Genomic DNA, 27,044 nt, shown 5'->3' with positions numbered 1-27,044 from the left:
ACAATATATCTTTATTGTCATTGTACCCAGGGGTACAACGAGATTGGGAATGCGCCTCCCATACGATGCAATAATTTAAGTAATACAACGCATAATCCTCCAACGTTTTCACTACCTCCAACGGGATCCCACTAATAATCACATCTTCCCATCTCCTCCCCTTTCTGTGTACCGCAGAGACTTTTCACTCCACAACGCCCTGGTTAACTCATCCCTTCCCACCCAAATCACCCCCTCCCGAGGTACTTTCCCCTGCAACTGCAGGAGATGCAACACCCATCCCTATACCTCCTCTATCAACTCCATCCAGAGACCCTGACTGTCCTTTCAGGTGAGGTAAAATTTCACTTGCACCTCCTCCAACCTCATCTACTCTAGGCGGGAACTTCTATATATCGGTGAGACCAAGCGCAGACTGGGTGATCATTTCACTGAACACCTCTGCTCAATCTGCCTTGGCCTACACAATCTCCTGGTGGCCTACCACTTTAACTCCCCTTCCCATTCCCACATGACCTTTCTGTCCTGGGCCTCTTCCATTGTCAGAGTGAGGCCAAATGCAAATTGGAGGAACAGCACCTCATATTTCGCTTGGGCAGCTAACAACTCAATGGTATGAATATTGATTTCTATAATTACAAGTAACCCTTGCATTCCGTCTCTCTCCCCCACACTCGTCGTCCTACTAGTTTCACTGCTGTTTTGCTTAGTTTCATTGTTTGTATCTACTCATTATCAACTTTACCACAGCAATGGATCATTGTGGGCTCCATCTTTCCTTGATCATCGTTGCTGGCTTTGATTTGTTCTTTTCATACCTTTCATTCATTTGTCCTTTGTACCTTTTCATACCTCACACTTCCTTTTCTTCAGAGATGCTGCCTGACTCGCTGACTTACAGTATATCTTTGGTGTAAACCAGTATCTGCATTTCCTTCCTACATATTGTTCCTAAATCTTCTCTACCCTCTTTCCAGCTTAATGACATCCTTCCTATAGCAGGGTGACCAAATTGAACACACAAATCTGAATGCCAAGCTCCAATATGGCCTCACCTGCATCTAATACAACTATAAAATAATGCCCAGACTTCTATACTCAGTACGCTGACCAATGGGAGCCAATGTATCAAAAGCCTTCTTGATCCACTTTCAGGGAACTAGGTACCTGCACTCTACAACACTACACTCCTCAGGGCTCTAACACAAGATATTGAAATATGAGGATGGACAAAAGCAAATACTGTTAAGAAGATATCAATCACTGGAAGTTATATTACATGCGATTTAGTGTAGTGGAGGTTTTATAGAACGATGCCTGGATTAGGAGGTATTAACTACAGGGAGAGGTTGGACAGATTTGGATCATTTTCTCTGGATTGTTGGAGGTTGCAGGGAGACCTAATAGAAGCATATAAAATTATGAGAGGCTGAGATAGGGTGGACAGTCAGAACCTTTTTCCGAGGATAGAAATATCAAATACAAGAGGGCATAGCTTTATGATGAGAGGGGTAAAGTTTAACTAGATGTGCGGGGCTGTTTTTTACACAGATGGTGATGAGTGGCTGTAACACATTGCGGGAGGTGGTAGTTGAAACTGATGTGATAGTGACATTTAAGAGACTTTTGGATAGGCACATGGATTTGCTGGGAATGGAAGGATATGGTTTACGTGCAGGCAGATAGGTGTTGGTCTTGGCATCATGTTCAGCACAGGCATTGTGGGCTGAAGGGCCTTTTCTTGTGTTGTACTGTTCTATGTTCTTAAGGGAGAAAGGTGGGAAAATTACAGCCAGAACTCCAAAGACTACCAGAAAGATAGCGAGCAAAATAGAGCTGAGAGAAGTACGTATGACAGATGGCAGGTTGTTAACACAAGTGAGTTAGGCTGATTACAGTAAGTTCAGAGGGAAATAAAAAGAAAATAAGAGAAGTATAAAAGGAGATCCAATCATATTCTATGTGCGTGTGGAAAGGAAGGTGTTGCATGAGGAGAGGGACTGGGGTCGCTCAGTGACCAAATAAGAAATCTACAATATTGAAAGACTGCATAGGCTGGATCTTTTCTCTTAGAGGCTGAGGGGTGTCATTACAAAAATATTTAAAATGGTGAGAGCCATAAATAAGTTGAACAACCAGACGAGTGAAAACGTAGAAGGCACAGGTTAAGGGGATATAAAAGGGACTTGAGGGACAACTTTGGTGCGTACATGGGCAAACTGCCAGAGGAAGCATTGGATAGAATTATGATAAATAAAGGACAAATATACAGGAACATGAATAGAAAAGGTTGGGAGGAATATGAGCCAGACACAGGAAAATAGAACCAGCTCAGTTAAGTCATTTCGGGTGGGTCTGAAGGGCCTGTTTCCATGTTATGTAGCTCTATAATGATGCAACTCCATTACATATATTTAACATCAGTCCTTACCAAGGAAGGAGATGTTGATGGAGTATCAGCAAAGCAAGATAATTCCAAGAATTACTTAACATCCGTCATGGCAAAGTTCTAAAAATAATAATCAGGACAAAGTTAGCAGTCACTTAGACAGTATAGATTGATCAGAGAGAGTCTACATTGAATTAGTTAGGTATGATGTCAATGATAATATATTATAGATGAAGAAAGAAGGATAATGGTGGGAATGTGGTGAGTGTGCTGGACATAAACATCTAAAAGATGTTTTACAAGGTGCCATGTATCTGTCTTGTCACCAGGATGGAAGATCATAGAACAAAAAGGGATGCAACAGCATGAAGAGAAATTTGGAGAGATATCAAAGTGCAGAAAGATTGTTGTGAAAGATTGTTTTCCAAACTGGTGAAGGGCAATGCAGGTGGGACTATGGAACCTTTTGATGATGAAAGAAATTGAGGTTTTGGTCAGAGGAAAGGAAGAGGCATAGGTCAAATATAGAGACCTGGGATCAGGAGTAGTATAGGGGATTGGTGACCATGCTTATGAAGAAAACCAGAAAGGAAAAAAAGGGGACACAAAGTGCTGGAGAAACTATGCAGGGCAGACAGCATCTCTGAAGGACATGGACAGGTGATATATTGGGTCGAGACCCTTCTTCAGTAAGCGGGCATAGGACAGCTCTGACACATGAGATTAAGGAGAGTCCAAAGAGATTTTGTATACTAAAGGGAGAAAGGGTAATTAGAGGGATTAGGGGTATCTCTGAAATCAGAGGGGTTTTTACTGCAGAGAATGACATGAAGACCAGGAGCATAGGAAAGTTAATGGCGATAACTTGAGGATAGTCTCTATTATAGTCAATGAGGCATTGAATGTGCAAAGACATGAAGACAGATAAATCTCCTGAACCTGATTATATCTTTCCAAAGACACTGGGCATTTGGAGATGAAACAGCAAGAATCCTGTCTGAGGTGTGTCATATCATGTTAGACATGGGTGAAGTGCCCGTTTGGGTGGTGAATCATCTCTAGATATGGGTGAAGTGCCAGAAGACTGGGGGAGACTAATTCCGTGCATCTACTTAAGGGGTGCAATTCCTCAAAAGTGTTCAGGAGAGTTTTCTTAAGCAGTATGTTGAGGCCTCCACGTGAGAGGGCAACGCTGGATCTAGTATTGGGAAATTCGGAACGGCAAGTTAATGAAGTGTTTATGGAGGAGCCTTTTGGGACCAGTGACCATAGTTCAATTAAGTTTAAGATAGTTATGGATAGGGATGGAGAGGGTCCACGTGTTAAAATGCTCAACTGGGGTAAGGCCAACTTTGAGGGAATGAGAGAAAGTCTCGCTCAAGTTGACTGGAGCAGGTTATTTGAGGGGAAAGGAACATCAGCCAAGTGGGAGGTTTTTAAAAGTGTGCTGACGAAAGCTCAGGATATGTACATCCCTGTTAGAGTGAAGGGCAAAACAGGCAAACATAAGGAAGCTTGGCTGACGAGGGAAATTGCAGCATTGGTCAAAAACAAGAAGGATGCATGGGACAGGTATAGGCAGCTGGGATCAAGTACATCCCCGGAGGAGTTTTGGGAACTAAGGAGTAAACTGAAAAAGATGATCAGAAGGGCAAAAAGGGGCCAAGTGATAGCTCTGGCGGGTAGCATTTAGGACAATCCCAAAAGATTTTATAAATACATAAGGGGGAAAAGGGTAACTAGAGAGAGAGTGGGACCTCTCAGGAATCAAAGCGGTCACCTCTTTGTGGAGCCACAGGAGCTGGGCAAGGTCCTCAATAAGTATTTCTCCTCTGTATTTACCAAGGAGAAAGATAGTAGGACAAACTTGGGGCAGTCAATGGAAGTGTCTTGAGAGCAGTCAGTGTTACCTTTGAAGAAGTACTGAAGGTACTGTTGTGTATGAAGGTAGACAAATCTCCAGGGCCTGATCAGATATATCCAAGGAGATTGCGGGAAACTAGAGAGGAATTTGCGGGAACCTTGGTTGAAATTTACGAGTCGTCCTTAAATACGGGAAGACTGGAGGGTGGCAAAAGTTGTGCCTCTTTTCAAGAAGGGCTGCAGGGAAAATGCTGGGAACTATAGGCCAGTGAGCTTAACATCTGTAGTTGGAAAGTTACCAGAGAATATTCTGAGGGATAGGTTATGCAGGCATTTGGATGGGCAAGGGCTGTTGAGGGATAGTGAGCATTGTTTAGTATTAATGCAACAGCCAAGAAAGCACACCAAATGCCTCCACTTCCTGATGAGATTGAGGAAATTTGGCATGTCTCCAATGACTCTGAGAAACTTCTTCAGATGCACTATGGCTGATTTGGGATAGTCAGCATGGTTTTGTACGTGCGAGGTCGTGTCTCATAAATCTGATTGTTTTTTTGAAGATGTGACTAAAAAGGTCGATGAGGGCAGAGCTGTAGACGTTGTGTAAGGCGTTCAACAAGGTTCCGCATAGTAGGCTGCTCTGGAAGGTTAGAGCGCAAGGGATTCAAGGAGAGATAGCTGAATGGATAGCAAATTGGCTCCATAGAAGGAAGCAGAGAGTGATGGTTGAAGGTTGCTTCTCGAACTGGAGGCCGATGACTAGTGGTGTGCCTCAGGGTTCAGTGCTGGGCCCGTTACTGTTTGTCATCTCCATCAATGATTTGGATGAAAACATACAGGGCAAGATTTGCAAGTTTGCTGATGATTCAAAAATGAGTGGTTTTGCAGATAGTGAAGATGGTTGTGAAAGATTGCAGCAGGATCTGGATCGATTGGCCAGGTGGGCGGAGGAATGGTTGATGGAATTTAATACAAAGATGTGTGAGGTGTTGCATTTTGGGACGTTGAACAATGGCAGGACCTACACAGTAAATGGTAGGCCTCTGGGTAGTGTTGTCGAGCAGATGGATCTAGTAGTACAGGTGCATGGTTCCTTGAAGGTCGAGTCGCAGGTAGATAAGGTGGTCAAAAAGGCTTTTGGCACTTTGGCCTTCATCAGTCAGAGTATTGAGTACAGAAGTTAGGAGGTCATGTTGCAGTTGTATAAGACATTGGTGAGACCGCATTTAGAATATTGTCTTCAGTTCTGGACACCATGTTATAGGAAAGATATTGTCAAGCTTGAAAGGGTTCAGAAAAGATTTACGAGGATGGTGCCAGAACTAGAGGGTTTGAGCCTTAGGGAGAGGTTGAGTAGGCTGGGTCTCTATTCCATGGAGTGCAGGAGGATGAGGGGGGATCTTATAGAGAAAAAGAAAAGAAAAAAAGTGTACAAAATCATGAGAGGAATAGGTCGGGTAGATGCACAGAGTCTTTTGCCCAGAGAAGGGGAATTGAGGACCAGAGTACATGGGTTCAAGGTGAAGGGGAAAAGATTTAATAGGAATCCGAGGGGTAACTTTTTCACACAAAGGGTCGTGGATGTATGGAACAAGCTGCCGGAGGAGGTAATTAAGGCTGGGATTATCCCATTGTTTAAGAAACAGTTAGACAGGGACTTAGATAGCATAGGTTTGGAGGGATATGGACCAAGTGCAGGCAAGTGGGACTAGTGTAGCTGGGACATTGTTGGCCGGTGTGGGCAAGTTGGGCCAAAGACCCTGTTTCCATACCGTATCACTCTCTGACTCAATGACTCTCAGGGCTGCAAAAGAGAAACCAGGGAAGTAAAGACCAATAGATCTAACATTTGTCATAGGAAGGTTATGGAAGAGGATTCTGAAGGATAAAATATACCTGCATTTGGAAAGACAGTTTTATTTAGTGATAAATAAAACACATGGTGCTGTGCATGGGAAATCATGCCTTCCGAATTTGATTCGGTATTTTGAAGAGATAACAAAAGTTGTTGAGCAAGGCTATAGTCGTAGCTGAAGCCAATGTGTTCAGTTGTACATGATTAAAAACCTGCTATCACACAAACTCTAACAGCATTACTTTCTGTTCCCTTCTTTCCCTTACATTTATTTTGTATTCCTCGGTAATTATCTTAATTTGATGGCATCTTGCTTTATCCCTCCCATGAACAAGATGCTTTACTCATTCAACATCTGAAATTATTTTAAGAATCTCTTTATGACACTTCAGCTTTCTCATAGAACTGTAGATTTCAACAGATAAAAAACTCAGTGTGTTTACTATTTTATCAGTATTTTATTTGTTCTGGTGTAATTGTTTTAATTTTGTGAGGTCTTCTATAGATTCTTTATATTCTTCTACAATATGGCAAATAGAACCATAAACATTATTCCTAAAATAGTTGAAAAGGATTCGATAGAAGAAGGACACAAAGTGCAAGGGTAACTCTGCATGTCAGACAGCATCTCTAGAGAACAAAGATACATGACATTTCAGGTTGAGATTTCTTCAGACGGCCCGAAACGTCCACCTATTCATGTTCTTCAGAGATGCCGCCTGACCCACTGAGTAACTCCAGCACTTTGTGATCTTTTGTGTACTAATCAGCCTCTGCAGTCTTTGTTTCTACTAGGATTGAATGGAAGTTCAATAAATCTCCTTTAATCTTGAAATTTCATCTTTCTAGAGCTAAATGCTAGATTTTACTTATATATAACTTTATTAATCATTGTTGCCATCTCTGGTCATTCATCAGTCAGGGAGTTGAGTATTGGAGTTGGAATGTTTGTTGTACAGTTATCATACTAGACGTTGGTGAGGCTGCATTGGACTCAACAGGGACAGCACGGTGGTGCTGCAAGAGAGTTGCTGTCTTAAACACCAGAGACCTGGGTTCGATCCTGATTACGGGTGCTGTCTGTATGGAGTTTGTATGTTCTCTGTGTTTTCCGATTTCCTCCCAAACGCTAAAAACGCACAGGTTTGTAGGTTAATTGGCTTTGGTAAAAATTATAAATGGTCCCTAGTGTGTGGAATAGTGCTAGTGTACAGGGTGATTGATGGTCGACACGGACTCAGTAGGCCGAAGGGCCTGTTTCCATGCTGTATCTCTCAAGTAAATTAAGAAAAGGACAACCAACTTCCTTCTGTGCTTAACTGAGATTTTGTGCTGGTGCTGGTTCAAGATGGGGAATGAAAGCAGATCTTATCCAGGTCAATTAGAATCAATGCCCGACAGGTAAAACTATTATTTAACTGTTCACACCTTTCAGCTGTAAGAAAATTATAAGGGACTTAAAACCAGAGCTCCTTGGTTGACCAAGAATAAAATAGAGCAGATAAAAGATCCAATGACAGGCAACGAGTTGTCACCAAGTGCAAGAACCACACTGATTACGGAAAATGTGATGCTGCTTGTTCCCTCTTGACTCTGCCTCCGCATCTTAGAAAGAGTATAACCTGACTAGAAAGTGAAAAGGATTAACAAAAGTCCCCAGGCTAATTCTTTCAAGCGGTCGAATCTAAGGACACTTTGCATGTCATGTTGCTACTTAACAGGTGTAGCTTTACTAAAGGGACTCGAATTGTAGCAAATGAGGCTGGTTACAGGTGACACTATGCACCTAAACCAGCTTGTTAAACTACTCTATAGGTACCTATGGGAAAGGGGAAAGGAGGAAAAAAAACATGTTTTGTTGGCTGCTGCACTACAACTGGTCTCCTATCTGTTAAGTTCCAGTAATGCAGTGTCTGGTCTGATTAAGAGAGTAACAGAAGCAGGCCAATTAGCCACATGAACATAGAACAACACAGCACAGAAACAGCCCTCTGGCTCACAATGTGTGTGCCAAACATAATCCCAAACTAAACCAGCCCCATCTGCCTACAATGGATCCACGCCACTCCCTTCACTGTATGTTCACATGCCTGCCTGAATCCAACTTAAATATCACTATTCTTTCTGTTTCCAGCACTCTCCCCCTGCATCGCAGCCTCTCCCCAGCAGTGAGTTGCAGACACCTACCATACTCCATATAAAAAAAACTTGCCTTAAATATCTCGTACTATCCCAGCATTCAGTTGAAACAAAACAAAACAATGCAGCGCAGGAACAGGCCGTTTGGCCCACGCTGTCTATCAAGTATGATGCTCAGACAAAATCTTATCTGGCTGCACATAATCCATATCCCTCCATTCCCTGCAGACCCATATCCCTACTCAAACGTTTCTTCAATTTCACCATCGTAGCTGCCTCAACTATCATTCCAGCCACTTCCTACCCTCTGTAAAAAGACTTGACCAGCGCATCCCCATTAAATTTTGCCACTCTCACCTCAAAGCCATGCCCTCTAGTATTTGATGCCAAGATCAACTCTTATCTACCTGCAATAATCCGTATCCCTCCATTCCCAGTCCAAAAGTCTCTTAAATGCCACTACCTCAACCACCACCTCAGGCACTCACCACCCTGCGTGTAGAAACAACCTGTCCTGCACATCTCCTTTAAACTTTGCCCCTCGAACCTCAAAGCTATGCCCTCTATTATTTAATGTTTCCATCCTGGGGAAAAAGGTTCTGATTGTCTATTCTATCTTTGCCTCACATAATTTTATATACTTCTGCCAGGTCTCATCTCAACCTGTGGCGTTCCAGAGGAAACAATCCCAATCATTGAGATTATCAACTCACACAACATCCCCACTTCTGAGACAATCCTTGCTGACCATAAAATGTTTATCTATATTGGGTGCATTTACCATTTGAACACAAAGTGCTGGTGTAACTTAGCAGGTCGTTAAAACATCTCTGGAGAATGTGGACAGGTGACGTTTCGTGTCGATACCCTTTTTCAGACACTTCAGAACCTTCTTCCATTTTCCAGTTCTTGGTCCTTACTGATTCATGTGCTCATCCAGATACTTCATTAATATTGTGAGAGTACACGTTCTCAGACAGTACCTTCCTGATACTATCCACCCAGTCGAGTGGGCCAGCAAAGAGGGGAGCAGTGCGGTAGATTTAAAAAAAACAGCTGTGAGTGTCTGGAAACAACTGCCCCTAATAGTGTATAATAGGAAGGCATGCACAGAGGAGTGGCCATTCAGGAGTGGCTGCTTTGGGCGAGGCTATGTATTGAGGCGGAGTTCTCTGGTTGAAGGTAGGTGTTGAGGCTTTGGCTCGAGAGGCTTCGTAGAGAATGCTGAAGGTCAGATAAGGTGAGGTTTTTCTTTTGTAACTTACTCCTTTAACATCAGAATAGCCGTTAGGCGGTGGTATGCTCTTCCTGTTGGATGCAGGACACCAAGGAAACTCCTGGTGAATTCCTGGGTAGTGTTTTAGTGCAGAAGGATCTAGGAGTACAAGTACATATACCCCAGAAAGTGGAATCGCAGGTAGATAGGTTGATGGAGAAGGCTTTTGGCATGTTAGACAGGGAATTGAGTATAGTGTATTGAGTATTGAGCATATTGAGCAAAGTCTTTGATATGGTTCCAAATGGCAAGGGACGTGGGGGGGGGAGGGGGGAGGGTGGGAGGGGGGGGGGGGGGGGTTGGGAGAGGGTGTCGCTGCATTGGGTGGAAGGGCCTGTTTCCATGCTGTATCACTCTATGACTATAAACCAGGCACCATATGATGGAACTGTTTCCATCAATTCCATGATCATCTTGTTAGAGTTGCAGCCTGTAATCCTTGATCAATGGTTTCTGTGAGCTCTAGTTTTCCTTGCCTATCTCAAGTCCAGATGACCAATGTACTGCTTTGGCATCCCAAAGCATAATTAGCTCCTGGATTTCTTCACTGCCCATTGCTTTGATTCTCTCAAATTCACAGTTCATCATCTTGAGTGTTTCAATCTCGTCCACTCTCAGGACTCAGTCTGTAACCATAGTCGCTCAAAGGTGTTTTTATTGTCACATATGCGATGTGCTAATACAGTGAAATTATTTTTCACACACACAATCCAGTAGAGTATCGCTATACCCCCGGCCCTCTGATAGCAAGTGCACAGAAATAGTACACTGACCCTGCATGCAAGAGGCGCTGTGCTTTGGTGCCACTTTTAAATTCCACAGTCTACTTCTTATGACGGGTGCCTGTTCCAGGCAAGTCCCATGCTGCTGCGGGCCTCCAGATATCTCCTTCCTTGGACGTCACGTCCCTCTCCTCGCCCATCCACCTTCTTTCCCCAGGGGAGCCTCCCGCAACCAGCCGCAAGGGCACTGTAGGGCAGACCTCGGTTCCCTCTCCTCTTCTGCTGGCTTTGCCTCACACCCATCCCGTCTGTCTCACTGGCTCCATTCTTCTAGTTTCTGGTCTTTCGGGGGCGAGCAGGGGCCAGCACAACCGGCAATGGGTAACTGGGCCCAGTCATCCCGTGCAAAGATCCAGCTCACCCAGGGAAGTGCACAACAACTTGGCACAGCGGAAGGTGATGGACACATTCCAAATTCACATCTTGTTCTTTCAAAGAACGATCCACTGTGATGTCTATACACCCACTTGCAGTTCATTTGTCAAATGACACGATGTCCATGCATGTATCATCTTTAACATTCTCTTGAGGCGTGCAATAAATACCACTTCCATGCTGATATTCGCGTCATACTCCTAGCCCACTGCTTTTATAGTATTCTTGTGCATTTCAAGAAATAGACTTTCTCCTTGCATTTGAGGGTAAGGATACTACTTTCTTTATTGGCTGTTTGCTTCTTCATGCATTTAAATGAGCATTCGGTAATAAGATATTTCTCATTACACAATCTGGTCTGCTTTTTCACCGTTTAGAACTTGTGACCCGCTGGTTGCTTAACGAACCCACATATAGTGTCCACATGATTTAGATATAAAGACGAATACCTTGCACTGTTACCATTTGTTTGACTGTTTCCCACCGGCTTCACAGAATCACCTGCTGAGCAAAACTGTTTTACATTTTACAGAGAAGTACCACGCTGCTGGCTAATCTGCTTGTTTCTTCAAATGTGAAGTCCAGCATGGCAAATGTTTTTGTTTTGAATTTTCTTATTTGTTAACTCACTTGCCAACTCATCTTGTAAGCCCAGCTGACCAATGGTCTGAAATTTACATCTCATAGCCAATGCATTTGGTCTGACAATAGATTCACCAATCATCATCTCCTCTGACCCTCAAAATCTCTAAAGACAATGAGTTAAAATGAACCTTGCAAACACTTACAGTGACCTCATTGTTTCCCATGGTGTCAATACACTCACCAGTGCTGCATCTACCTCCAGCACCACCAACTAGTAACAATATCGCCTTCCTTTGCAAATTCAGCATTTCACTTTTCCTCCTCAGGAGCTCGATATTCCATTCAATCTCGGGAATATCTTCACTCATTCCAAATACAGGGCACATGTCAAAGTCAGAGAGTCACACTGCACTGCCACGGGCCTTTGGCCCACAGAGTCGGAACGGACTAAGAAACACCCGTTTAACGCTACACTAATCCTGGTTTATTCTCCACATATTATTTTCAATTTACAACAGATTCCACCAATCAGCATTACATTGGGGTAGCTTACAGTAGCCAATGAAACCACCAACCTGCGCGTCTTTGGGACCAATGCTGCGCTGATTAATCAGTTATTCCAAAAAAAGTGATTAATGATTAATCACCCATGACTAATCATGATTCATCGATTAAAGCGGTTAAATTTCTCAACTCCCTCTCCTCTCTAAAGCTGGCACCAGAAAAGGACGGTGCAAGAATTCCGTGTTTTATAAATAAATATTCGGTAACTTTTCAGCCAGTTTATCCAGTAAAGCTAAACAAAAACGTAAACATAAACGATCAATTAAATTTGTTTTAAAAACTTCAAACAGCAAAATGTTGAGTAACTGGATTGATTTTCAAGGCAAGAAGTGAGAGGTTTGGCTTAACCCTCTTGTGACAAAAACAATAGAAATTTAGTGCAGTGCAAGCATTGTGAAATAACTTTAAAATATCACTCATCCACGTCAAATATCTCCTGAAACACAACCATGCCTTCAAACTTGACCCAATGCCTTTAAACAAGGAAGTTGGCATTCCATCGGCCACAAATCAGGGAGCAATTTTTTTGTCTGCCTGGAACTCCAGACTTGCATTCCCACCAACAAATGTTCTTGACAAAATTGCCAGAGACGTTCACATGCTGCTGTTCTCAAACAAAGACGATTAATTATTTGATGACAATGGTGAAGAAGATAATGATCAAGCGGAGCCCACCGTGAAGCAAAGTAAATCAGAAGAACCTGATGCCATTCTCTCCGGAAAGAATGTCATTAGCTGAAGCCAAGGCAGTCATATGTAAACCTGAAGATAAATGTGTAGGAAAGAACTGCAGATGCTGCTTTATATCGAAGATAGACACACAAAGCTGGAGTAACTCAGCGGGACAGGAAGTATCTCTGGAGAAAAGGAATAGGTGGCCTTTCGAGTGGGAACCCATCTTCCCACTGAAAGGTAGAGAAGGCCAGGACAAATCAAAATCGGAGGAAATCAATTATGGATTCCACCCTTCCTGAGACCATCGGTTGCTGGCCCTGATTTGATCTGGACTTCTCTATCTTTTAGTCTGAAGAAGGGTTCCGACCCAAAACAGCACCGATTCCTTTTTTCCAGAGATGCTGCCTGACCCGCCGAGTTACTCCAGCATTTTGGGTCTATCATAGACATTTTGAAGATATTGAAGTGAGAAATATCTGTCCTGGAGAGCATGTTGAAACGCCCAGGCACACTTGGAAAAAGTGTACAGAGCACTGATGACAATTCCTCCTAGGTCAGTTGAATCTGAAAGATGTTATAGTGCTGCTGGCCTCTTTGTCACAAAACTGCATACACCATTGAGTGATGAGACCCTTGAAACATTATGTTTCTTGAGATCCTACCTCATGACAGTCTAAAGTAGGTCTACATTTGTGAAATAAAGGTAAATTTTCCAAGAAAGAATGAATGAGTTTTAATTTGAAAATGTCGAAAAATCTGAAAGTTGAAAATAAATCACTTCAGTCAGGGGCAAAGTGATTAATTAATGATTAATCACTTTTTTCAAATTTAATCAATTAAGCTGTTAATCAGAAAGTAGCCCTATTTGAAACATCAGAACACTGAGAAGAAACCCACAGAGTCACAGGGAGAACTTTGGGTCCTCTCACATCATTCAAGCTGACTGCCATGTCCACTGCCTGTTACCTGCACTGTTTTCACTGGACACCCTTACAAAACCTACAAAAACACCCTTAATTATAGTCCTGTCCTGCCCCAGCCCATACCATCCACCTTCCTTGACAGATTAGTGTTCGTAGATCCTTTAATATTGCTGATTATTATGGCAAACAGAAAGGAACGAGTTCACGACACATTTAATTGAAAATAATCAACATCCATCGAGACTGCAGTTGGTGATATGATAATATATATCAAAAGTCATGTCAGAACATGTATTGAAGGAAGTGTATGTATTGTGTGGCATGACTTTTTATACATTTTGTATCTTATTTTTTGTAGTGATACATTCACTGCAAATTTGATTTGTGTCCCTTTTCAAATCAATTTATTTACTGATTTAGATTTTATTTACTGATTTTTTGATCTTTAAGAGCCAACTTGAGAGAAACTCTTTTATAGTCTAAGCAGGGAAACGTTAGTATTATTAACTGTTACTAACATGGCAGGAACATGCAGTTTTCTGTGAATGTAGTTTTGTTTGTGGATGACTGATAACAGGAGAAGAGAAGCAAATTTTACACCAAAAAAATCTTAAGACGTATGAGAGACTTAATCCTTACAATATTCGTGCTCTTATTGTTCTACGTGCCCATATTCTTCAATATTAAACCCTCGCTCAACATTTATAACACTGCAAATATTGCTTCTCATAATTATACTCAATTCATTTTCAGATTTTCCTTCCCATGCACCCCCTCCACCCCCCCCCCCCCCCCCCCCCCCCCTCCCACCCCATGTCCCCAACAAAAAAACACAATTTGTTTAAATTGAATCTTGGAACTTTAAAAAAAATGATCCATTGGTTAGGATTCCATTGAATCTAATGGCATTTGCTTAGTAGGAAATAGTTATTTGCTGTATTCCTCTCATATGATGAAATAAGCTCAAATTGACACGCATACAATCACAAACCATTTATTATTCAAGCAAATCCTATAATTTGTTCTGTCATCTTAATACTATAATACCATTGTAGTCATCTGAAAGTTAATGGTATTTAAATAACTTAATCCCATGGTTCCAGTGGGCAAATTGAATGTGATAATGAGCAGACTCCATTTTGATTAATAAAATGAATTTTGTTTTAAAATCTGAAACAATCCTGTTTAGAACAAATAGAAATCCCACTTATCATACTTATGTGAATACATAAGCCAGTGTTAATATTTATATATATATATATATATATACTGCTATATTGTAATCTATCCATCTGGAATGTTATTTGAAACTTAATAATGCCATAAAAGGCTTTACTTTTTTGTTTGTTTCAATTAACATACAATTAATCCCTTTGCCACAGCCTTCAAAATTATTGACTGGTAGTAGTTCTAGCTTGCCTGCATGGTTGCACACCTTTTTCTGATTCAGAAGGTTGTGGGTTCAATTCCTCATATAGGCCTCATTTTCAATCAACCAGTCCAATACTATACTTCTAGTTCAAATATCAAACTGAAGCCTCATTTGTCCTCACTGGAGGACAAAGATGTTCCAATATCAACATTTTGAAAAACAAATGTGGAGAGATCTACCAATACCCTAATATTTATTATTTTGTCATCGCTTAAAACAAATGATATGACCTTTCAAGGACACAAAGTACTGGAGTAACTCAACAGGTCAGACAGAGCACATGGAGCACATGGATAGGTAACTTTTCAGGTCAGGATCCTTCAGGATCCCTATCCAGGTTCTCCAGAGATGCTACCTGACCAGCTGAGTTACTCCAGTCCTTGTTGGCCTTTTTAGTAAACCAGCATCTGCAGTTCCGTGCTTCTACATGTGATCTTTTAATTTTATTCCAGTCTGTGGTACCTTGTAGTATGTATTGGTATTGGTGAATGGACTGACACATTCTTTATTATTAAGGTATCTACACTTCAAACGTTCGTCACTTCAATGCATAGGTATTTGCTGAAATTATAAGAGGCAGGATATAACTTTTCCATATATTTCTTTATGACAGAGAATGAGTCCTGCATATGTCTATTCTTAGGCCATGCCAGAGTAACTTAAAATGGCTGAACACAGCAGGTACAAACCTTTGCTGTCTAGAATTTAAGGATTTCCACAAAAATAACGCGCAATATCCAAGATATTAAGTAAAATTCATAAAACTTTCCAAATGTAATAAAAAATGCATTTTAAGCAGAATTACATTTGTATTGCTGTAGTATAACATGAAACATGATGGAGCAGACAAGGATTAAATGTCTCTTCATGAGAATGAAAAAATCTCTGAGCTCAATGAGTAGGGTAACTGAATATAGACACAAAAAGCTGGAGTAACAGTGGGACAGGTAGCATCGCTGGAGAGAAGGAATGGGTGACATTTTGGGTTGAGACCCTTCTTCAGACTCTATCTGAATATACTGAATAACTGAATATTAGGGTATTGCTTAATATCAAAACTAATTATTCCATCCCTTGCAGGAGTGTGGTTGCAACAATGTTTGTAGATTGCTACCTGCTCTCTAATGGTCATGGTACAGACTATTATAGAAACATAGAAAGTAGGTGCAAGAGTAGGCCATTCGGCCCTTCGAGCCTGCACCGCTATTCAATATGATCATGGCTGATCATCCAACTCAGTAACCTGTACCTGCCTTCTCTCCATACCCCCTGATCCTTATAGCCACAAGGGCCACATCTAACTCCCTCTTAAATATAGCCAATGAACTGGCCTCAACTACCTTCTGTGGCAGAGAATTCCACAGATTCATCACTCTCTGTGTGAAAAAAAACTTTCTCATCTCGGTCCTAAAAGACTTCCCCATTATCCTTAAGCTGTGACCCCTTGTTCTGAACTTCCCCAACATCGGGAACAATCTTCCTGCATCTAGCCTATCCAACCCCTTAAGAATTTTGTAAGTTTCTATAAGATCCCCCCTCAATCTTCTAAATTCCAGCGAGTACAAGCCGAGTCTATCCAGTCTTTCTTCATATGAAAGTCCTGCCATCCCAGGAATCAATCTGGTGAACCTTCTCTGTACTCCCTCTATGGCAAGAATGTCTTTCCTCAGATTAGGAGACCAAAACTGTACGCAATACTCCAGGTGTGGTCTCACCAATGCCCTGTACAACTGACTATCAGACTTATCAAGGCCCTATTCAGTCATAATGAAACCTTTTGAATTAATTTCAACCCATATTTTAATCTACCTGCCATATTATATATATTTATGTGTATTTAAGGCTGAGACCAATGGATGTCAGAACACCAACAGCATCAAAGGATATGCAACCAGTTGTGAATAAACTTGAGATAACCAGTCGGCCATCTTACTCAATGGCAGGGAAGGCACAATCATTCACTCACACTGAACTAGCTTTTATTTTCTGCGGCTCTGCAAATTTGATTCTGGAGATTAGTTTAGTTCAGAGATATAGCATGGAAACAGCCCCTTCGGCCCACCGAGTCTGTGCTGACCAACGATCACCGTTTTCACACTAGTTCTAAGTTATCCCATTTTCTCATCCACCCTGTACACACTAGGGGCAATTCACAGAAACCAATTAACTGACAAACCTGCATGTCTTTGGAACGTGGGATGAAACCAGAGAACCCGCCAAAAACCCATGCGGTCACAGGGAGAACGTGCAAACTCCATACAGTCAACACCCGTAGTCTCTGGTGCTGTAAGGTAGCAACTCTACCACTGTGCCACCATGCCACCTCTAATTTTTTTCCATTGGATCATCTAGTCACATATATGTTAACACCTCATTTTCAGACGGGATTATAACTGTCACCAATGCAAGTTTGAAGAGATATCAGGATACTCTTTATGTAGTGCTTCTCACACCACTTGGCTTTGGTATGTAACATGTGAAATGCATACCAGTGTTTTTCTTTTGAATCTCGTGGGTCCAATAAAATATTAGAAAATTGGCGGAGATGAGGACAGGTATGTGAAGCAACCCAATAAGTGTTACTGACGATACACTGAAACTTCCTGTTTCTATTAGTTTTCTCTTGGCTCAAGACAGTTAGTTGTTTTCGTCGCAAACACCAAAGCAGTGTAATTATCAAATTATGATATTTTTAATCTATAAAATCTTTTAAAAGAAAATTGCAAATCCTAAAAAATAAACAGTGTATGGTAATATAGACTATATCAGCCCCGGAAATATGCATGTCCCATGCTTTTTAGGCCTTTTTTTTCCATATTCGATGCAAACTTTGATTTTTTATTTTCCAAGAAATTTGAATTGTCTTAATTTTGGTCCAAGTCAGCATTATGAGTTTCGTGACACAATAAACATCAAAAATGGTGGCTATTTGTGTAAGAGATAATGTTTATGATGCGAATACAAGGTTCCATCTTTGTTTTTCCAGACTGAACTGCATCCAGAATTCAGGCAAAAAAAGGAGGGTTCATCTGGAAAGATAGGTGGATAACCCTTCCATGTTTTTATGCTGTTATTTCAGGGTTATCTTCTCTTATTTTATTAAAATTGTCTCTATGCATGGGGAGTGATAGTGTTGCCATATTGTACATGCTAGTGTTTATCTCTGTTTTGTTTAATAGGAAAGAAGAACTCACTCTTGCTACACAAGGTCCAACGAGATCTGAACACTGGTGTTTTTGATAACCAAGAGACAGAACTTCTCAAAAAGATGGTGAAACAAGACCGGGAGATGGTGCAATTCACAGAAACCCCCCTTAGTGCATCATTTGGGGTATTTCCTCCATTCTCTGGCAACTCAGTCATCAGAGCTTCTCTTCAGTCGCAGCCACCAAATATAGCTCAGTTAGATTTTCAGCACATTTCTTCACCAAGCTTAAATACCTATTCACCTTCTTCTCAACCGTCCACGAGGCCACCCCAGCCGGTTCAGACTGTACCCAACCAGAATTCCCCCTCACCCAGCCCACAGACAGTGGCTCCGTCACCCAGCTCTTTTACGGCTGCAGTTCCAAGTCCTTCTGTTCAGAGTCCATTGGCAGGCCGAACTTTCCAATATGGTTCACCAAATGTGTCACAGATGTCCTTGATGCAACAACAGCCAGTGCACAGCCCTGCCCGAAGGCGAGATTCTAGCAAAAGCACACAGGGTTTGCAAACGAGCAGCTTCAGCAAAGAAGTAAGGCCACTCTCAGCATCTCAACCTTCTCTGCCTCATGAGGTGACACCAATGATTATCAGACCACATCCATCCTCTGGAGAACCACCAGCAGCAGTTACTGCTGTCCCAACCATGCAAAGTCCAGGACCTCAAGGTGGCATGCGAAGCACTGTTCCTCAAAGAATGACCCTCTTCCGACATATGTCCTCAGGAGCAATACCACCACTTCGAGGGACACAAGCAGCTCCGCCAGCCCCAAAAAGGGAAACATCTGCAGTCTTAAATACAGATACTGATCAAGGAAGACCACGATTTCCCTCTAATTTATGACCCTAACAATTTTGTTTATTGCTGACCCTGTTAGCATTGAATACTAAAAATCAAGGCAACCTCATTGTTCATGAGGATAGTCTTATCATCTTCTGACAGATTGGACATTGCTGTCCTCATGACACGCACAGCTCAACGAATGTAAAATATAACAGAATTAAAGATTATGAACCCTAATTTTCAGAGTTCTAATTAGTAAATTACAAGTCTTCCTTCCGCATGGATTTTGAACACATTGAATTGTTTTCGAAACTCTTGTAAAAATAAAATTGGAGGAACAGTAGCTGAATGATAATGTTGATCCAGTTGATGAAATTAAGGTCTCTGAGTGCACAGCAATGCAAATCCAGTTTGGGACAGAGTTTTTAAAGTGTTTCAATGCTGCTCTGTTAGCATCACCTACACCATGCAGTGTTTCTTGCTGGAGAACTACTCACCAAGACATTGTGTCCTTTATCAACAAAGCATGGAACATCAAATATGTTTTGTAATGAACTTTCAATAGGGAATTCTGTAAATTCTGTTCCAGTATTATTCTGGGTGACAATTCTGCATGTTCACTTGTGGACTATGGACCAAGGTTAAATCAATCTGACATCTCTGCTAAAATAGATGAGACATTCCTCATTTTAGCTTCAGTGTTAAATGTATGCTGCATTTCAATGGATTCAGCTAAAGGACATTTACCGTCAACATATATGTGGAGAAAAGGAAACATCCATGTCTTTGATGTTAGTATAAATGAAAATTTGCTTATTGTGGTAATTAGGACTTTTTCATTTCCATTCCTTTTCTCCCTCTCATTTTCCATTAAGCTTTGAAAAATAAATAAGTTGTAGACCTGGAAAGTTGTTAAAAAAAATTCTGACAAAGGCAGCATCACATGATGTTTGTAAGTACAATGCTGCACAACTTTAATATTGCAATGTCTTATTTATTTAAATTAATAGGTTTTTTTGGTTAAATAACACCTCCAAACAGTCAAACTGGTCTTTTTCCTTTATTTTGTTTCTTCATTTTCACTGTAATGGGTAACTTACCAAGTTTGCTCAAAATTTGCAGTTTTAGTAAACATTTCCAATTTGTTCTGTGTATGATTCAAGAAACAACATTAAAGACAAGATTTAAAGCCATAATCTCATAATTTTATTCATATTTAAAAATTCTTCAAATAATATGTATGAATATATTTAGTTCTTTCTGCATTCTACAAATGTTTTTGTGAGCATTTTTTCTTAAAATAACCAAGGTCATTCTCTTAATGGAGATCTGGATGATCTTTAAAAAAAATCACATTAACCTTCAGGGTGATTTGGTTCTTTATCAAATTTAACTCATTAATGAATGACCTATCAGATTGCAAGGCATGGATATATTTATTTCATTCATTGTTTCCCCTGTACTCATTTCCCTCAAAAATGAAAGAAAAAAGTTGTGCATGATTTTTGTTGAATGATACATATGACTGAAAGAATGTTGTTATTTTCATTTGCTTGCTACATGAGAGAATATGGCTTTAACTTAAAGTTTGCTTATCATATGCAGTGCAAATAGCTACATATTTTTGGAATGCAAAACAATGATTTATTAAATCGAAATCAAATGGAACAAATAAAGGAAAAAGGATTTATTTAAATAGGAAATTGTGTTTTGTGAGGTTTTTTTCTGATGTCTTTGGCTTCTTTTAACAAGCTTTTGTTTTCCTCATTATTTATTTTGTAAAGCTTAACTTTACAAATAACATTTCTTGAGCTATTGTGTGCCTAAATTGTAGTAATTTTACACATATGTATACAAATGAAAGTTTTAAAGTTTTAGAAAGATCTCTATCTTGATAAATGTTAGAAATCCAGAAGCCGAAATAGTGACTATTTTGCTTAAGTGTTGAACTTTGGGAAAGAAAGGACAGTGATCACAAGCTATGGGGTTAACGGCATCATTTATCTTTGTATCTCAGATTTATGCTTGTCACAGATGGCACCAATTAATGTATATATTAATATATGTGCAGAAATCAAATAGGAGTAACATATTGTAAAATATAAAAGATATATATTACATATAGATAGATAGATATATATATATATATGCCTATTCTGAATTCTAGTGGTGACACCATGACCTCTAATAGTTCGTCTTTGTATACATATATTTGCATTGAGATATGATTATCCCACACAACTTCATTGTAGTTCTCCTGTTCATTAACTGCACACGGCATAAGAGCTGATGTTTGTTTGTACACTGTTGGACACTGGTGCTATGGGAAGAAACAATGAATGTAAAATTCTTGTGGAAGTGCAACCTATTCAGTGGACAAGCCAAATTATTTTTTTGCTATCTTTGCTTGTACTGAAACTTTAAAGGTGAAAGGAGTAAAACATTAAAAATCAAACATTATCCAAGTAAGGTGCTAATCAGTGAGGTTTTTCATCTGCTCATCCTGTGAAACTAACGCTCTCATGGAAAATCACACCCCACATCTTAATACTCTGAGGTCAGACATGGCCTTTCCTCGAGTTGTGTGTTTTCTTACCTTTCATTTATTCAGAAATAATAGATTGTTGCTTACTTAATGCAAACTTGAGATGACCTCACTGAGGTGGTATAAAACACATATCAATTTATGATCAGGTTGAAAGGTTCAGCTTTGGCACAAACGAGCTTTAGCTAATTGGCCACGTTGCGAAATAGAAAATAGGTGCACGAGGAGGCCATTTCGCCCTTCTAGTCAGCATCGCCATTCATTGTGATCATGGCTGATCATCTACAATCAGTAACCCGTGCCTACCTTCTCCCCATATCCCTTGATTCCACTAGCCCCGAGAGCTCAATCTAACTCTCTTTTAAATTCATCCAGTGAATTGGCTTCCACTGCCTTCTGGGGCAGAGTTCCACAAATTCACAACTCTCTGGGTGAAAAAGTTTCTTCTCACCTCAGTTTTAAATGGCCTCCCCTTTAATCTTAGTCTGTGTCCCCTGGTTCTGGACTCCCCCAACATTGGGAACATTCTTCCTGCATCTAGCTTGTCTAGTCTTTTTATAATTTTATACGTCTCTATAAGATCCCCTCTCATCCTTCTAAACTCCAGTGAATACAAGCCTAGTCTTTCCAATCTTTCCTCATATGACAGTCCCTCCATCCCAGGAATTAACCTCGTGAACCTACGCTGCACTGCCTCAATAGCAAGGATGTCCTTCCTCAAATTAGGAAACCAAAACTGCACACAATATTCCAGATGTGGTCTCACCAGGGCCCTATACAACTGCAGAAGGACTTCTTTGCTCCTGTACTTAAATCCTCTAGTTATGAAGGTCAACATGCCATTAGCTTTCTTGACTGCCTGCTGTACCTGCACGCTTACATTCAGTAACTGGTGTACAAGGACACCAAGGTTTCGTTGCACTTAGCCTTTACCTAATCTGATACCATTGAGATAATAATCTGCCTCCATATTTTTGCCGCCAAAGTGGATAACCTCACATTTATCACAAATGGAAAGAAAAATTGGTTGATGCATTTTTTTCTTGGGGAACTACTTTTTTACTATCCATTTTATGTCTCTAAACAATGCTAAAATGTCACCCCATTTGTTTATGGGGTACCATGATTAAAAATGCCATTGGTAAATTTCTTACCATTTGCCCATTTAGAACCATTCTATCTAATTGGTTAACAATATAGTATCTTGAACAAAATTAAGGCTGTAATATTTTTCCCGTATTTTCACATAAATGCCACATTTGTAGCTGAACAGGATTAGCTTGACTGGTCTCATTCGGAGCAAAAGTCATCAGCATGGCAGGCAAAGTAATGTGTAGGAAGGAAATGCAGATACTGATTTATACCGAAGATAGACACAAAAAGACGCAAACCGAAGATAGACACAACAAAGCTAGACACCAGAGATGCTGCCTGTCCTGCTGAGTTACTCCAGCATTTTGTGTCTATCTGCAGGCAAGGTAGATGTGTGGTGTGTATCCATGCAATCAGATCTTTCTTGATATCATTTGCAATGAACGGAATTGGTTAAATTTGGGTTCCGTGAGGCTGGTAAAGTTAGTTTAAATATTATGTTTTCCACAACATTTTACTCCAATTCACCTGATTTGAGAAAATAACAATACCACATACAGAAAACTCTGCTCACCATTATCCAACACCTGACCTTTAATTTCTCCTTGGTATTTTCTGAACTAGTTTCTTCTCTGAACCTGTTAAATTCCTATGAGGATTTAGTTTGACATCCTAATTATCATAGGGTACCTCATCCAAATGTCATTCCTCTTAGATGATTTTAAACATTGATTTTCGAGTCTATTTACTGCAGTTAAACTCAATCGATCCTCATGGGCTACTAAAGGCATCCTTCTGCTTCATTTATGGGATGAGAATGTCATTAGTTAAACCATTAAAAGTGACAGTGAGCTAATTACTTCAACAGTTACAATCCTTCCATTGAAAGTACCCCAACAGTGTTCTACATTTGGGAGCTCTGGCTATGGTGGACCATCAATTACTATCAAGTCAGGATGGTGCACAAGTTACATACAAACTGGTCATGATGCATCCATGCCACTACTGACCTTGTCCATCTTGAAGCACAAATTATGGGTTTAGGAGGTGCCGTGGAAATCACCTAAGCGAGTGCTGCTGATCTTTTTTATTGATAATTTGCACTTCAGATGGTGGTGGAGGGTGTGAATACTTTATGAAGCCAAGCAGGTTACTTCGTCCCTAAAGGTGGCGAGCTGTTCAAGATTTGTTGATGCTACAGTCATACAACACACTCCTGATTTGTACCTGATAGAAAGGCTTTGGTTTACAAGAAGCACAGCCTTAGGAATCCATATTTATGGTAGATATATCTGTACAACAAGAGGAACAGAGCCCAAGGCTGATTTTCTCTTTGAAGAGGAGTTGTACACCCCAACCCCACTCCATTCTGAGATCAGCTAACGCCAAGACCAACCATAAGGTACAGTCATGGTCAAGAAGACTCCACTCATCATGGTCTCAACAACCAAGCACTCCACTCACATTCAGATGTCTCCTAACAGGAAGCATTTTTAAATTACTTTGCACCAGGAAGTCCCATACATTAAGTGTAAACAAGTTAAACTTTACTTTGATCCGTTTTGCTTTAGACTTTAGAGATACAGCGCAGAAATAGGCCCTTCAGCCCACTGGTCGGCACTGACCAGCAATCATCTCCTACACTTGCACTATCCTATACACTAGGGACAATTTACAATTTGTACTGAAGCCAATTAACCTACAAACCTGTACATCTTTGGAGTGTGAGGGGAAACCGCAGCACCTGGAGAGAACCCACGGGGTCGCAGAGAGAACGTACAAAGTCCGTACAGATAGCACTCAGGATAGTCAGCATCAAACTGGCACTGTCGGTCAGCAACTCTACCGCTGCACCACTGTGCCGCCCTGGTAGTCGGAAAGACGCGGCTTAAATTGGACGGTGTGGACTGCCTCGCCTGTTTTTTTGGCTTTATTTTGTTATTCAATTTGGATAAATACATGTCCTGTTTCCACATTGCATAAATCGTATTGGCAGCAACATTGCCGTTTAAGCACTTGCCCAATGATTCTCCCTCATAAATTGTGCAATTATGTGTGAAAAATCAAGTGAAGCAATCAAATAATAGATTTGTTTTATTCTCCAGTAAGACAAGTTCTTCCACCGTTCTCATGAAATCCAAGAAATTGATTTCTTCAGTCAAATTGATATTCTAACAGTTATTAGAAGCAACGATACTGCTTTAGGTAATTAAGCTCTTTCCCTAATCATGCTGATCTGAAGGGTATTAAACAAAGCAGATTTTAGGTCATATCGGAGAGGCAACCTCATTTGTCCTTGATTCTCCGTGATTCCATTATCCCATAAATTTGCCATGTGGCACTGGGTACAGAGTACAAACCCATTGAAATATCAGTGAAATACCATTAAATCTATGTGGGCACAGAGGAATTTACTCTGCAAAACTAATTCATTCAGAATACATCTGGTGAGATGATGAGCTCTCAAATCAAATCACAGTGCTAAAAATACTGGAAATTGTATGCTCTTTTTGATGCATCATCGAACAAACAGTCACCATGGAGAATATCACCTTCAATCTGGAGGTCTGATGCCATTTGATGGAGAAATAGATTAATGATAAATGAAACACAAATGCTGGTTCTCTTATAACAAATTGAAACAAAGCTTCGGTTTATCAATTTCACCGTGGCCCAGTGGTGGAGTTGCAGCCTTATAGTGCCAGGGACCCGGGTACGATCCAGACCACGGGTGCTTATCTATACGGAGTTTGTACATTCTCCACATGACCTGCGTGGGTTTTCTCCGGGATCTCCGGTTACCTCCCACACTCCAAAGTCATACAGGTTTGTAGGCTAATTGGCTTGGTATAATTGTAAATTGTCCCTTGAGTGTCACTGGTCGGCGCGGACCTAGTGGGCCAAAGTGCTTGTTTCCGCTCTGTATCTCTAAGCTAAACTAAACCCAATCTGCTAAATTTATTTTCCAAGTATCTCTTGGTCTAGGAAGTTGTTAGGATTACAGCACAAAGGTGGCCATTAGATAAACTCTTGTTTAGTCCCACACCCCAGCTGAAAGTTCCTGCAAAATCTGATACCACCACTCTTTCAGGTAATGTCAAAAGTCAAGAGAGTCAAGAGTGTTTTATTGTCATGTGTCCCAGATAGAACAATGAAATTCTTACTTGCTGCAGCACAACATATAATGTATTCGAGCTCTTAATCTCATGTTTGGAAAATGTTTCTGCTCATTTCCACTCCTATTTATTTGAAATCTATGACCTCTGTTCACCAGTCTACCAGTTTGAGAAAACAATTGTACCCTATTTCCTTTATCCAAATGTATTATTATTTTAAATCATGTTAATGTCGTGAACTCCACAGCTTTAAAATTGTGGACAAAGGAGGAAAAGCATTAGAGCAAATTAAAACCATTTTTATTTGGAAATTCAGACATTTCCGGATGAATAGTTTGTTGAGCTGAAGGCAAAGTTTGTAAAGTTGAAACTGAGGTTTTTAGATTCGCAACCGAAAATCTGGGGTTTGAGAAAAGAAATCAAAATCAAAGATTTTCTCCATTGATGCTGCCTAACCCACTGAGTTACTCCAGCATTTTGTGCCTATCTTTGTCAAAGATTAGGACGCGTATGACTGATGTGGATCAATATTCTTGTTTTACTTACATGCCTGGGAACTAATGAGATATGTGCATTTGCTTTTTGAAACTCGAATATGCCTTTTATTTATAATTAAAGCTTATTTTTAAAGTAAAAGTTGAGATATATATAGTCTTCAGGAAAGGGCATGCATCTTAAACCTCACAGAGAATGTTAACAGCCTGAATTACAAGATGTGGCAAGGATTTGGCTAACAAAGCAAAATCTGGATGACTTGTTACTGACATTTGATCCTAGAGGAAGGTTATGTCACTTTTAGTTTCATGATGAACATCAGTTAAATGTTAGTAATTTTAAGTAATTTGTAAGGATTTTCCAATTGATAAAGATATAAAATCAATTAGTTGGGCTAATTGATTACACATTGACTCAATGCTGATTGGGAAACTGACCTATTTTGAAGAAACAGAAAAATAGATCTATTCAAATACTTGTAGAAACAAGGAACTGCAGATGCTGGTTTACACAAAAGGACACAGAGTGCTGGAGTAACTCAGTGAGTCAGGCAGCATCTGGAGAAAGGCCACTTACCCATGTTACTCCAGAGATGCTGCTTGACCCGCTGAATTACTTCAGCTCTTTGTGTCCATTCAAATACTTCCTTGGATCTCCTGGGAATCTATCAGAATTTAAGAGTCTCTGAGCAAGAATTTAGTAGCACTGTAAAGGTCTTTCATTATTTTGGTGCCAACTTGGGTTTTTTTAAAATCAGGTAATTAATCACATTGAAACAAATCATAGAATGGTAATAGCTCCTGTCCTGACACTGACTGTAGAATACTTTTATATGGTGGCTTAATTGTTCAACCAGATAATTGATGAATTAAAGTTAGACACAAAATGCTGGAGTAACTCAGTGGGACAGACAGCATCTCTGGACGTTTCAGGTCGAGACCCTTTTTCAG

General features: G+C 40.4%; 1 protein-coding gene across 1 annotated transcript in view; it reads left to right on the top strand.

Moving 5' to 3' along the window:
* Positions 1-21,304, top strand: part of LOC144592177 (potassium/sodium hyperpolarization-activated cyclic nucleotide-gated channel 1-like) — a 271,424-nt gene extending 250,120 nt beyond the window's left edge. The window contains exon 8 of the mRNA XM_078396648.1: positions 18,038-21,304. Within this exon, the coding sequence (XP_078252774.1) occupies positions 18,038-18,906 (869 nt within the window). The 3' untranslated portion in view covers positions 18,907-21,304. The remainder of the gene's footprint in view (positions 1-18,037) is intronic.
* The last annotated feature ends 5,740 nt before the right edge of the window (positions 21,305-27,044 follow it).

The sequence above is a fragment of the Rhinoraja longicauda genome, chromosome 1 (assembly GCF_053455715.1).
Source record: "Rhinoraja longicauda isolate Sanriku21f chromosome 1, sRhiLon1.1, whole genome shotgun sequence".
Taxonomy (NCBI): Eukaryota; Metazoa; Chordata; class Chondrichthyes; order Rajiformes; family Arhynchobatidae; genus Rhinoraja; species Rhinoraja longicauda.
This window is presented reverse-complemented; position numbering and strand designations above follow the sequence as displayed.